The sequence below is a fragment of the Aphis gossypii genome, chromosome X (genome assembly GCF_020184175.1).
Source record: "Aphis gossypii isolate Hap1 chromosome X, ASM2018417v2, whole genome shotgun sequence".
Taxonomy (NCBI): domain Eukaryota; kingdom Metazoa; phylum Arthropoda; class Insecta; order Hemiptera; family Aphididae; genus Aphis; species Aphis gossypii.
The window spans coordinates 2984496-2998594 of NC_065533.1; the positions used below are offsets into that span (position 1 = coordinate 2984496).

The window sequence follows — 14099 nt, forward strand, 5'->3', positions numbered from 1 at the left end:
ATATCAGACAATTTTACATAAAATATTCTAGTCATTAGTAGTAGTGTAATTAATAAAAATAATAACATTTAATTGTACTGTGTAATGTGTATTTATTATGGTTTATGGCCAATAAGTATACCATAAATTAAACAAAAATAAAATAGGTATCTAAATATAATGAGTAGATAGGTATCTACGTATATTTGTTTTAATTTCATCAGCAATTATTAAAATTTGTTACTAATAAGTGAGTTATAGTAAATTATAAATAAATAAATTATAATCACTTAAAAATTAAAATAATGCAATAATAATACATAGGTTTTAGGATTCAAGTAAATAGATTTTACCAAGAAGTACCTCCTAATTACGTTTATCTTTTACTATAAATAAATAAAGTTATTATTTTTATTTTTCACTGTTTTTGGATAACTCGAAATTTTTCCCTAGTATCTATGCGTATACTGTATACAACTGTATAGGTAGGTAACTAACTTTTGTCCGAAAATATTTTTGGTTTTTACATACCTGTCCGTAGTCCGAACGGGTAGGCGCGGTTGCGTTATCATCATAATAATATCATTAATTTATTGTTAATGAGCCGCAGTTGTACAAGTGTGCGTTGGAAGTTGTGCACCAGCGACCATCCACTCATCTGACACTGAGGGTTCCCGGTAGTTGTAGCGGTCTTTATGTGTTTTGTTTTGTTTACCGCTACTACAACAAGCTGCCGTCGTTGTCACCGTTATCAGCGTCGTACCTCTCAAACGGTTTTTGACGTTTTTCCGCTGATAATCATTGTAGTGGCATTCCGTAAACACTACGCGCCACAGTTCGCGGCTTTATGAAATGTCGTAGGCGAAGGTTTTATACGTTCAGTGTTGCAGTCGCAGTCGCAATCGCTTCGCAGTCTACACGAACTTAATCCACAATTCATCCTGTGTGGTAGTCGTTTACGGTGTTCGCGAATGTTCGTCTGGAGAGGATCATATCGGTCGACGAGAACACGTCTACGAGTACTTATGATCTTATGCCGTGTTTAATGTGTCCAGTTCATCGTTCAGATTAGATATTATACTGTGCAGTCGATTTTGTAAGTTTAATATTTTACAGACACTTTTTATTCACTAAACTGGGTGAACATACTGTTTTTGCGTTGTTGTTTATTTCACACGATTTTCAAAACGAAATACCTTTTGTATCTGCGTGCAATCAAAACGTTACAGTTGTTGTTCCACCCAATTTTCATACAAATTTGTTTAGTTTACCATTACCTTTATAAATAATACATAGACAAGATAGTTATTAATAACACATAAAAACACTGTTTTACAGAAATTTTATTCATATTCAATGCTACCTTTGTACTAAAAATGTTATTAGTTTTTCTTTCCTATAATTGTAAATATAGGTAGCTTGTAAAAACAAATCATGAACAAGCATAGGTTCCTGTTAAGAGTCTTATCAACAATCAACTTTACAATGCCTTTCGAGTATCTACCCAATGAATAACCTAATATAGGATTGATGTTTTTAATAAAAATATTATTTACTGTTTTCAAATATTTATATTAGAATTTGATACCAAGTCACTAACAAAATATATTTGTGTTGGGCCGTTCTTACAATGTTCGGTTAGTGTCTGATAACGCTAACTGGCAGAATTTCTTATGTGTTAACCGATAGACTTCTACCGGTTAGTCTTAACCAACGATTAACCGGACATTATAAGAATGACCCTTAGTGTTTATTAAGTATAAAAGTTATTTTTAAAATTGTATAAATAAATGTAACAATACGCTGACATAAAACTTTTTTGTGTTACCTAACATTGGGTCTTCAGAATAGAGCATAGACTTCAAAAATGTTTACGGAAATATTGCATAAGCAGTTTCTGCAACGGTGTCAGTTTTAAAAAGAAAAAAAAAAGAACTTCAAACATATTAAATAATACTAATATTTTTTCTTTCACTAATGAACAAATATTAATTATTTTCAACACATAGTTTCATGGGCGCCACGAGGGTGGGTTGCAAGGGGGTATACTTACACCCCCCTGGCTTTTCAAAAAAAAAAAAATAAAAAAAATTGAATGTTATTATATAATATAATATTTATAATATCAAATAATAATAATATAAATTATTATTATTATATGATATATAATAATTACTAATATTATATAATACATATTATTAGAATTAGAAATCATCGTATACCTACTATGGAAAAATGCACCCCCCTGATTAAATTCCTGGCGGCGCCTATGCATAGTTTTTGTTTTAATTTTGATGTCTGTTTATGGATCGCCTTAATTCATGCACACTGTTTGCTTTTTAACATAATGAATTTAATGATTTTTACAGTATTTATTATTACAGTAATAGAAGTATGAACTTTGAATTTGTATTCATTGAATACCTACCTACTGACTATAAAATGAAATATTTATAGAAAAAAAACAATATCATGTTTTACATTTATGTTGAACAAATTCAAATTGTACACAAAATATGGTTAAATTTGTATTGATATCTTATACAATTTTTGCTTGAATGTTGCACTATAAAATTATTGTTTTACCTTCCTTATCAACAATAAAGATTAAAAAAAACATAAAATACAAAATACTTCTAAGCCATAATTGTTTATTAGAATTTAATAATATTGGTCATCAGGTATGCGTATGTTACATTCAGAATCATGGGTGTAGCTTGATTGAGGGGACAAATTAATATTTGATTTTTTTTTGTTAAGTATATAATATATAATTATTTTTAAAATTATATCAATGACAATCGACTAGAGTCTTAGAAAAATCAAGCTATTATATCAATCGCTAAAGTGATTGACTAACTCTATAATTTTATAAATATTGATTCATTATTTTTCTCAAAATGCACTAATATTAATAATATTGTTATGAAATTTTTCATTGTATTATAATTTTACTTATAAATCAGTACTTGTTACAAATAACGTACATCAAAATACTACATTATTGTGAAATAGTCAACATTTATAATAATGAAAAAAGAACACTAGTAGGTACCCACTAAAAATAAAATAACAACAGAAATATAATAATTATATATATGTACACTAACTTTATTCAAGTTAAGAACTGTACTTGGTAGCTAACATGCATGGTATTACTATACAGCAGGCATACTAACTCAGTGGGGGTGACAAACAGGTGATACCTGTCAAAATTGGTCGTTGCCAAGTTTGGTTCTCAACTTTCATAAAGTATAGATGGAGTTAAGATTAATATTATTTTTTTAAATTGTTTTTAAAATTACTATTGAAGTAATATAGTTTTAATATTACTTATAGATTCTAATTATGGATAACACTTGTACATATTGTCAAGATGTCATAGACAGTTTAACTGTAGTATGTTTGGAATGTTCATATTTTCAATTATGTTTGGCCGTAAGTATTTCATAACTTCTCAATCAATACATTAAAAAAGACACCATAGTACTATACTCGTACATACTTTTTCTTTGTTTTACAAATGTATTATCAACAGCAATTTTGCATTCAGCAGAATCAATTTAGTGTTATTAGCTTTAATATTAGAATTATTTAACCTGTTATCAACTTAAAATTAAATAATATATCTATATATCTAGGACATTACATAAAGTTATTAGACGTTTTAATTTTAAAGTAAGGTATAAACTTAAAACTTTCAGGAAGTTTATGCACTAAAAGCAACTAAAATATGTACGCATATACCTATGCGCTTAAAAACATTGATAAGTGCTCTAAAATATTTTATTTTATTTTATAATTTTTTTTTTAATTTATAAATATACGTAAAATATTCTATAAAATATGTTAAATTTTTATTTCTATTTAATCAACAAGGAATTAAACAAATTATTTTATGATACATTTCAAAATAAAACTAAAAATTTAAATAGAAAATTATAAAATAATATGATTCTTTTAAATATTACAATTATATTTGCAATTAAAAATTTTGATTAATACCACATCGTCAAGCATAACTTTAAATACATATATATATATATTTACTAGTAGTAAGCATTTTAATTAGTATTTCAATTTTATAATTACAGAATACTTAACTAATATGCAGTTAACAACAAACAATTTAAAAAAATACAAATAAAAAAACCGTCTTTGAATTATGCAAAATAACATTTTGGATTTGTGTTGGTATAATTTAAATCTGTAGCTGATGTAGACATTTTTAGGTATATTCAGTAATAATATGCATATAACTTATTTTATAGTGTTGATATTGATAAGTTAGTGCATTTCCTAGATAAAATTCATACTTTAAAATTAAATAATAAATAAATTATACCATTTTTATGGTAAAGCTTACAACAAAAAGTTTGTTCTGCTGATTACAGGTTTGTTATATTGCACATTTGTAAGTTGCAGATAGTACATTTGAGTTTAGTGTCTTTTAAATTTTTACACCATAATTAATTTATCTTTAAATATTATATTACTAAAGTTATGTTTTTAATGTACATTTATTAAAATATAGTATTGTGTATCACATAATTGTATAATAATAAATTTTATTTTTTAGTGTTATAGCCACGGAGCAGAAATCGGAGATCATAAAAATAATCATGGATATAAGTTAAAAGTAATCTTTTATTTTAGATATTTTTTTGATTTAACTACTAAAACATTTATATTATATAGCAGGGATGGACAACATTAAGTTACTAGAGAACCAATTTTTTAGAAAATTAAAATTAGTTCCACAAAGCAAAAAAAAAAGGTTATCAAAATATACATTTTAATTAACATTTATTTTATTATTTATATAAATAGGTAGTCATTCTACCATAATGTGTTAAAATTTCTGTTTTCATCATCAATTTTACTTTTTTGCGGATATTCTTTACCTCTAAAATACGAAAAAAATTTTCAACGACAGCACGATACGAATGTACTAACAGCTATGGTTAAAAGCTATACATACGTGTGTGTATATATAAATACTATATTATGACATTTAGACATTTAATGATGTTCAATGCCAGATAACAATTATTATATATTGACATGATAGGCTATACATAAAGGTAGTCATATAGATTATAGAATAATAGACGATAAACTTTAACATTGTATGATGTGATTTGGAAATGTAAGATGGCCAGGGCGGGCCAGATAAAAAATGCTCACGGGCTGCCCATCCCTGTTATATAATATTAACTATTAGAATATATTGTAATGATAATATTATGAATAAATTAATAAATTTGCTGTTTATTAAATAATTAGCTAATTGTTATGATACATCATATAAGTTGTAATATAAAATATATATCTTTCTCCCCCCTTTTAAAAAAGATTTTATACCCCAATAATTCAAATAATCCACTTCTTATGTGCTTAATTTTGTATTTAAAATCAGTTTTGAACAAAACTGCAGTGCTGCACATTTTCACATCTTTCACACAGATTTAAAATCTGAAAAAAACTCCATCACATATCAATATCAATGAGTATTGTTCATTGGTCAAAATTTGATCTTAAAAACCTTTTTAATTATAAAAGCCAATAGGTTTTAATATATTTCATTGATTGTCATACACATAGCTCAGTATTGAAACGTGTACCTTTCATTCATATGAATGTTTTATATCAAAGAAAATTATTGTTTTATTTTATTTTATTAATTAGTTACATTGCTGCTTTTTATATTGTTAATATAAAAAGTTACATATACAGTTGTTTTAGTTAATATACAGTTTTGATGGGGAATATTTAAAAAAAATTGTATTTTATAGGACAATTTTATCCACTGCTATATTTCTATTTTTCTATTTTATCTGCTTTTACAGCTATATATGTGTAAACTTTAACAATCATAATATATTATCCGTTTTTCCCCTATCATTTGTATGGGTATAACAAAATAGGTACTAACGTATAGATTTCATAGTTTTTACCTTTCTTGACAGATTATTGAATAGGAAATTGTAGTGGTTCTAATTATAAGTTGCTGCTTAGTCTGTTGATTTTGATGGTGTATCATGGATATGTTAAAATTTACTATTATTTAATTAATAAAACCATGATATTAATCTATTTTTTGTTATGCACTTTTTACAATATTATTTATTTAAAAACCTTGTTAGTTAGCTCATGAAATTCATAAAATAAAATTTAAAAAGTTCAGTATCGTTTTAAAATTAAATAATAAACAAAAACTTTTATGTAAATGATTAAATTAACTCAAAATAAAAACTTTTTGTTCTTATTAATTTAACGGGATTTATTTAGATTTGAAAAATGAAATTTACCAATAATAATAATAAATTAACAATACACCAGAGCGAGAGAAAAGTTCCTCTTTATGAAATGATATAAAACTGACTTGCGTCTTTTATTATTATTATAAAAGATCCAAGTGTTTAGTATTAATTTTAATTGAACTTTAATATTATTTTTAATGTTTATTTTATAATTGCAAAATCTGGTAGTATTACATTTAGTTTAAAGTTCGGATAAATAAATGAATGATTTAAGAGATCTTATGGTTTTAAAAATAAAATGAGTAGGGCTCGGATTTAAATGACCTAAAAACTCTAAAAAATGCCCTAAAAATATCAAAAAATGTCTTTTTAAAAAAATAATTATTTATTAAATAAATTCAAATTGTTATAAAAAAATTAGTTATTGGTTAATTGGTGTGACATAAAGATAAATTTCAGCCTTGTTTAATTTAAAACCGGATTACCCTTGATCTTAAGTTCAAAATGAAAATAATTTATATTACGTCGGTAGTACTATACTATAATATATAGTACTTATATTTCAATGAGGTTAATTTCTTTAGTCATAATACGAGAAATAGGTAAAAAATGTCCTATAATATAAAATAATGCATTAAAAACGTCAAAAAATGTCCTAAAAAATTTTTATGGTTAGAATACGGAGTACTAGAAACATATTTGTAGCTTGGAAAGCATCGCATAAGACATCCCCAAAAAAGATGCAAATGCATTGAAATCTAAACCCTAAAAATGAAATAATTATTTTTGTCTAATGTGCATTATAGAGGTAAAAAGTTAACATTTTCCAACAGTTTTCAAAAAAATCGAGAAAAACAAAAAAAAATGACGGAAAAACGGCAATTTTTACGCAAAACCAGTTTTCGACCAAATCGATTTTTCTTTATGGTTGTAATTCAAAAACTAATCGCTGAAAATACTTGAAATTTTCACCAAATGTTAATGTCAGTGGTATCTGTATATAGTTAAATTTTCAAAAAATTTTGACTGTTTTTGAGTTATTTATAGACCACTGAAATTTTCGATTTTTTTTAAAGTGTCGATAAAAAAATTTTTGGACGACCAAAAAGTTTTGAAAATTTAATACAAGGTTCCTTATGAGTTGTTTTTATTGGAGCTAAAAAAAATTAAAAATCGTTAGTCACAATTTTTTTTTATAAGCGTTTATAGTTATCTGTCGAAAACGCGAAAATTTGCAAGTAATTTTGAAGTTGAAAAATCATAAAATATTTTTCCTTTATAACTAAGTATTGAAAATTTGGTACAAGGTTCTCCATACATGTTTCTTCAAATATCTGTAAAAAAAACTCTACCGGATTCAGACAAAAAATTTTTATGAGTGTTTGAAATTTAAATTTTTACAAAACCGCGTTAAATAACGGTTTAGCCTCAAATGAGTTTTGATACTTGTTATTATTCAAAAAGTATAAGTCGTAGATACTTGAAAATTTTACCAGTTATTAAGATTCGCGTTTTCTTTACGTAATTTAATTTTCAAAATATTTCGACTTTTTTTGAGCTATTTATAGACAACTGAAATTTTCAATTTTTCTGAAAATTGTTTTTTTATGTGTCGATAAAATCTTTTTGGACCTATCAAAATACTTGAAAATTTAATGCAAAGTTCCTCATAAGTTATTCTTATAGTGATTAAAAAATTATAAGAATACATAGGCACAACTTTTTTTTATTAGCATTTGAAGTTCAAATCTTTACAAAAATTCGTCAAAACCATGAATATTTGCAAATTATTTTGTAGGTATATTTCATAAAAATTTTTGTATAAGTAGCTAAGAGTTGAAAATTTAATACAAGGTTTTTCATAAGTTTAACTTACAATTATTATAAAAGAACTTAAATTTTGTTGTATTCAGGCCATTAAAACATAAACCACCTTTTTCACCAACCACTAAAAATTATATCCTAGGCTGACAAATCATCTTCGTTCAGAATCGTTTTTCGTATACAATGATAACTATCATTGGATTCAAATTTAACACTCCTATAATATATAATAATGATCCATACGGCACCTAATGTACAGCAGAGCGGTACTCACTTGTCCGCTTTTTTATATTAGATATATGATTCTATTGAAAAAAAATTGAAATAGAATAATTTATCATTAAAATGAGATTTGTAGTTGGATTAATTTACTAAGATAAAAAATAGTTATCAACAAGTAATAGAAAGTATTAGCATATTTTAGTAATATACTTAAAATATTTGAAAACTTTCTTATTATTCTAACCTATTTCTAATTTTCCTTGTAAAAAATTTTAGTTTATATTTTTATTTTAAAACATTTTTAATTATAATATTTTATTAAAAATAATTTATTTTACAAAAGCATTGTATTAAAATTTGAGTATAAAATAATGTTATATATTTTTAAGTATAATTAATTATTTTAATAAATATTTAACAAACCCTCTTTATTAAATTTAAGTAAATAACTATTTTAAAGGGTCAAAAATCTCCTGGACAGTATTTAGTTACTATAGATGGATGGACTGGTGATGAACTCATGCATATTTTAGACTTTGCTGAACAATATTCTTTTGGGTGTTGGGATGAGTTACCAAGAAATATAATAAATCGAACTCAATCAGGTAAGAAATAATTGTTTTTACTAAATTTTTATAAATATTTTAACAAAGCAATATGTATATATTTAATAGAAATCAAATTACAATTTGCTAAATATTTCTTGGATGGTACGATTGGAAGGCTAACATGGGGTACAATTAAGAAACCACAATTAGAAGATCGCACAGTCCATTTCAAACTTAATGAAAGTGTTACTCATTTATCTGGATTATCTAAAGCACAGTATGCTGAAATTGGATACAATCCAATAAGAGATGAATTTGAATTGGTATGTCTAGTGCATGCACTTAATATGAACTTATATATTATTTTCAAGTTCTTAATGCAAGTTTTGTATTTTAATTTACTGTACCTTTATAGGAAAATGATTTTGATAATAATGCAGAAGCAGTTTTAAGTATTACATCAGAATGGAATGATTTCGGAGATGGTAAATTATATTAACTATTTTAATCAAAATTCAAACTTTGGTTACACTAACATTTATAATTATAATTTGAAATAAATATTATATTATAGATTATAATCTTGCGTGTATCGATATGTATTGTGCACGTTTATTTGAGCGTGAGTACGCTAAAGAAGTAGTTCATGATTATCAATTGATGGATAAATATTATTTTACTAAAGATAAACCCAAACGCAGATTAACACCAGAGGAACGGTATGTTGTTTTCATTATTAATAAACCTATTTTATAAATTTTTTCATTTATAGAAGTGTTATAAGCATTGAAAATCAAATAAAAAAATTTAGCCGATATTTAACTGAAGTTGAACTGTGGTCATTAAATATACGCCTGCAACAAGAATATATGTTAAAAAAACGGCGTGAAGAACTAATCTATTACAGAAAAAATGGAATTACAAAGTTATACGATATTATAAAATTTAATCTTTTACATTATAGCATGGTCGTAGATGGTACGTATATTTATAAAATTTTCTTAATTAATATGTTCATACTTTAATTGTTTTTACTTTTAATTTATAGAACAATCTGAACAATCTTCTTCTGATGTTTTAACTCCGGCACCTATCAAACGCGGTGAAAAGAAAAGGGTAAATACTATACTTGATTTTGTATTTTATTTTTAAAATAATATAATTTATACTCAATTAACAATTATTAAAAACAGAAGAAATTTCAATGAACCATTTGTTTATAATTTTTTTTTATAATTTTTCAACTGAATCTTCAATTTTATCAAGATTAAATATTATTATTGCTCAAATTTTAAAATACTATAAAAATATCTAATATGCCATGAAATATTGAAAAAATATAAAAATATCCTCTTAAAAATTAAAGTACATATTTATTAAACAGAGAATTTATATTGTTAAACATAAAAAATAAAAATTAGAAATTATGTAGTATATACATATTATTTATCATATAATTGAAACGTAAAATTATTCTAAATAAAAATTGATCTATAGCATTTTTACTTCCATTAACCAGTTCTCAATATCAAAAGAAAACTGATCGTTAAAAACAGAATAGATTTGTAAACTAACCTAAGTTAGGACTTAACTTATAAAATAATCTTAGATTTGATAATGTAAAACTGTTATATATAATTTAAATTATTTAAATTTTTAGGAGATTTACAACTGTATTGTTTTAGTAAATCATTGTTTATTCATAAATCATAATAAATGCAGTTTTAACTCAAAAATATATAAAATCTGTAAACTAAGCATACAATGCCAAAATATGTCCTCGAACATCAAATTATACAAATATAATTTCACATGTTATGAAAATAAAATCATACTTTACCTATTTTTTGAACGTTCTTTAAAAACGTATTTGCTATAAAATCTGAGCTCTAATTCTAATATATAGTAAGTTTATGTGATAAAAAATTATCTTAGTTAATTATAATAAAAATGTATTCACAAATACTACATAATTCATTATTGTTTAAATAATATAAATCTTTTTTTAAATATTTTTTTATAATAAATTAATTATATTTTATATGTATATGTATATGTATTTTTTTAGAAAAAACGAAAACGTCCCAAATTATTCCATAAAAAGAATCATGTTTATCATCGTACACCTCAATATATTGCTGCTCTGAATAGAGTATTGACTCAAAATAATGACACTGAAGATAATTCTGATTAATATTAAGGTTTTAAGTTACCTACTAGTAATAATAATATTATGTGAGTTAAAATGAAAGAAACATGTCTTTAAAATTGTGTTCAATAATTATTAATTAATATGACTGATAAAAGTTATAATTACTTCAAGTATGATCAAATTTTGATTATACGTTGAAAATATATTATGTATATAATGTTTAATATTTACTTATTAAAAAAATATATTTATTGAATATTAGTAAATGGCGGTATTATTTAAGCTGTAATTTGATAATATTTTTACATTTTGTTTCTTTTGATAAATTATAAGTGGTATATAAAATTATTATATTTTTAATGTACATGAGTTCAATAATGTAATTGTAATAACCTTAAATAGGTTGATATTGTGCATAAGTACAAAGTATACTTAAGTGTAAAGGATTTTATAAAATACAAACATTTTTATTAGTATAAAGTATAATTTATTTATTTTTTCTATTTTCTATTTAGTATTTAAAATTAATTCTATCTAAGGTATTAAGATTGGTTATAATTTTATTTAAATCATACTAAATGTATTAGATTTAGTTATTACTCAAAGTCCAATTATATTTAAAGCTATGTCTGTGATGTATTAAATTAATTATTTGGAAAAAAAATTAATTATATTAGCCATGTACTATGTGTACTTGTCACTATGAATTGTTATAAATGTATAGTACTATAGTATATAATGTATTTATAATTAATGGAATATTAAAATGAATGTCTCCCACAATAATGACTAATTACTTATATAACTACATAATACAGTTTGTAATTAGTCAAATAATTTATTATAATTTTAAATGCCAAATATTGTTTCTTTTGTTATAACTTATGACTTTTCTATACTTTGTATAATATGTATTTTCTATCTTTACTTGCAATAATTATTTTCTTTTTCTTTCATAATCAATAAAAATTACATATAGTTAAAATTAAAGGTTATTTTGTAGCTAAATAAATGGTTCTAAAAAAAATAAATCACCAGAGCTTAATTTGATTTTATCCATAGACCTTTTACTAATAGGTGGGCAATAGTGTCAGTTTGAATGATAAGATAAGAGGACTGATGGTGGTTCACTATGTACTGCACATATGCAGATAAATGAGTAGATCATTTTTAAAGTTATACCTGACATATTATACGGTAGAATATTATAAATTACAACACATTTGTACTTTGACTTAGGGTCTATGCTTATACTACACAAGTCACAAAATATACTCAACTCTATTTTATTTTTAATTATTTTATAATGGCCAGGAAATGTGTTACTACACTTATTACCACAATGTTCGGTTGATTTTTGAAAAAAAATTCCATAAGTATTTTGTTTTCACAGTGTGACTAATAATATTGCATTTTAAAAATTTATTTTTCATTTCAATCAAAATGGTAATAGTTCGTATAGTTTCCAAAAGATGATGATGATGAAGCTTTTTTAAAAATGTTTTATTATGATACAGTAATTGTTGGTATCTTTGGGCTCATTTTTTAAGCTATTTTTTGATGTTTATAAGTAATTTTAATACTTTTTTGTTTATATTTTTTTTACGATTTATTGGTCTTCATATTTCTTGCTTTAATGATTTTAATATTACATTTTAACAATTTATTTCTCATTTCTGTCAATTTCTTACTCCTAAGTGAAGGATTAAGCAATATTATTCAGACAGTATACGTCTACTATCCCCTAGTCAGTTTATTACTTCAATAAGAAGAAAAATAAATTTTTATTGGATAATACAAATATTAAAGAAATGCAATGCCAATATTATCAAATGTACTTGCAAAATAAAATATTTAGATTTAAGTTTAAATATTATTTTTTATTTCATCCTTGAATTGAGAAATAAAAACCTCATATCAGAAAATGCTTCTTATAATCATCAGGTCTGGTATATATTATATTTCAAACATAATTAAATAAGCACTCACCATGTTTGTGTAAATTAATATTTAATATATTTTATAAGTATATAATACCAATAAGAGAATACCCCTTATAAATGTTAATAAATAAATAAATCTGTATGTTCTGTGTTTATTGTAGTGTTTAGTATAAGGTATTATTAAGTTTATACTAGACCTTAGTGTGATACTATATATTAGACTCTATATATATAATTGAAGTGTATCTAGAAACAATCGCTTAAATTTACTTAGATTGAATTTTATTCTTAAGCACATCCATAGGCTTTTGAGATGATATTGTGTTTTTACTAACTATTATAATACTATTAACTTCTATTTTAGGTATTTTTAAGTTTAAATAATTAAAAAAAATTTCTTTAGTTGATGGCTTGCGGAAATTTAGTTGATATTATAACAAGAAAATTGAATGGTCAGAAATTTCCGTATTCTGATGTTAAAGTAATTTGCTGTTACACTTAAGATTCAGTATAGACTAAAGTAATGCCTATATGTTTGTAAGAAAACAACTTTTAAATGTTTTACCACATTCAAGAACTTAGACAAAATGGTACCACATTATAAATGATGATCCTGAATTTACTGAGGGATCGTTTGATAGTTTTAAGTTAAAAGTTTATGAACAAAGTAGCAGTTAGTAATTTAGTAATTGACGAAATTTCGATTAAATATAAAATAGAATTTGATGGTAAAAAATTCTACGGATTAGTAAACTTGGGCACTGTAGCTGCATAGATTCAGATTAGTGTTGATAATGTTACTTATGCACCCGTTTTTTAACTGTTGTAGTAAACAGATACTGGAAGTTGTCAATGGGATATTTCTTGATAAAAGGGTTGAATGATAGTGAGTGTGAAAATTTTTTCTTAACATGTTTAAAATAAGTTCATAAAATTGGTTTAAAATGACATTTTATAGAGCATATTATACAAATCTTAACAAGTGTATTAAATTGGAGCAAATTATAAATTCAACAGTCTAAGTATTATTTTTCATGTCTAAAAAACTGAAGAAGAAATTTTTATATTTTATGACATCTGTCACATGATAAAACTTATACGTAATACTATAGAAGATAAAAAAAATTCTATTTAATAGCAGAAAAGAAAGAATTGAATGGAATTTTAT

The 14099-nt window shown here is 24.1% G+C and overlaps 1 protein-coding gene across 1 annotated transcript; it reads left to right on the top strand.

Annotated features, from left to right (window-relative positions):
* The first annotated feature begins 529 nt into the window (after positions 1 to 529).
* LOC114132242 (transcriptional adapter 2B-like) lies at positions 530 to 11464 on the top strand. The gene is made up of 10 exons (XM_027997651.2): positions 530 to 1075; positions 3319 to 3417; positions 4559 to 4618; positions 8749 to 8893; positions 8963 to 9159; positions 9252 to 9321; positions 9411 to 9555; positions 9609 to 9814; positions 9885 to 9952; positions 10905 to 11464. The coding sequence occupies exons 2-10, from the start codon at positions 3328 to 3330 to the stop codon at positions 11028 to 11030; spliced, it is 1107 nt and encodes a 368-aa protein (XP_027853452.1). The 5' UTR covers positions 530 to 1075; positions 3319 to 3327; the 3' UTR covers positions 11031 to 11464.
* The last annotated feature ends 2635 nt before the right edge of the window (positions 11465 to 14099 follow it).

Bases quoted from the DNA above. Each gene is read 5' to 3' on its own strand.
- LOC114132242 (XM_027997651.2), top strand. From the start codon at position 3,328: ATGGATAACACTTGTACATATTGTCAAGATGTCATAGACAGTTTAACT. The intron at 9,160-9,251 runs GTATGTCTAGTG...GTACCTTTATAG, and splicing joins TAAGAGATGAATTTGAATTG to GAAAATGATTTTGATAATAA. The intron at 9,322-9,410 runs GTAAATTATATT...ATTATATTATAG, and splicing joins ATGGAATGATTTCGGAGATG to ATTATAATCTTGCGTGTATC.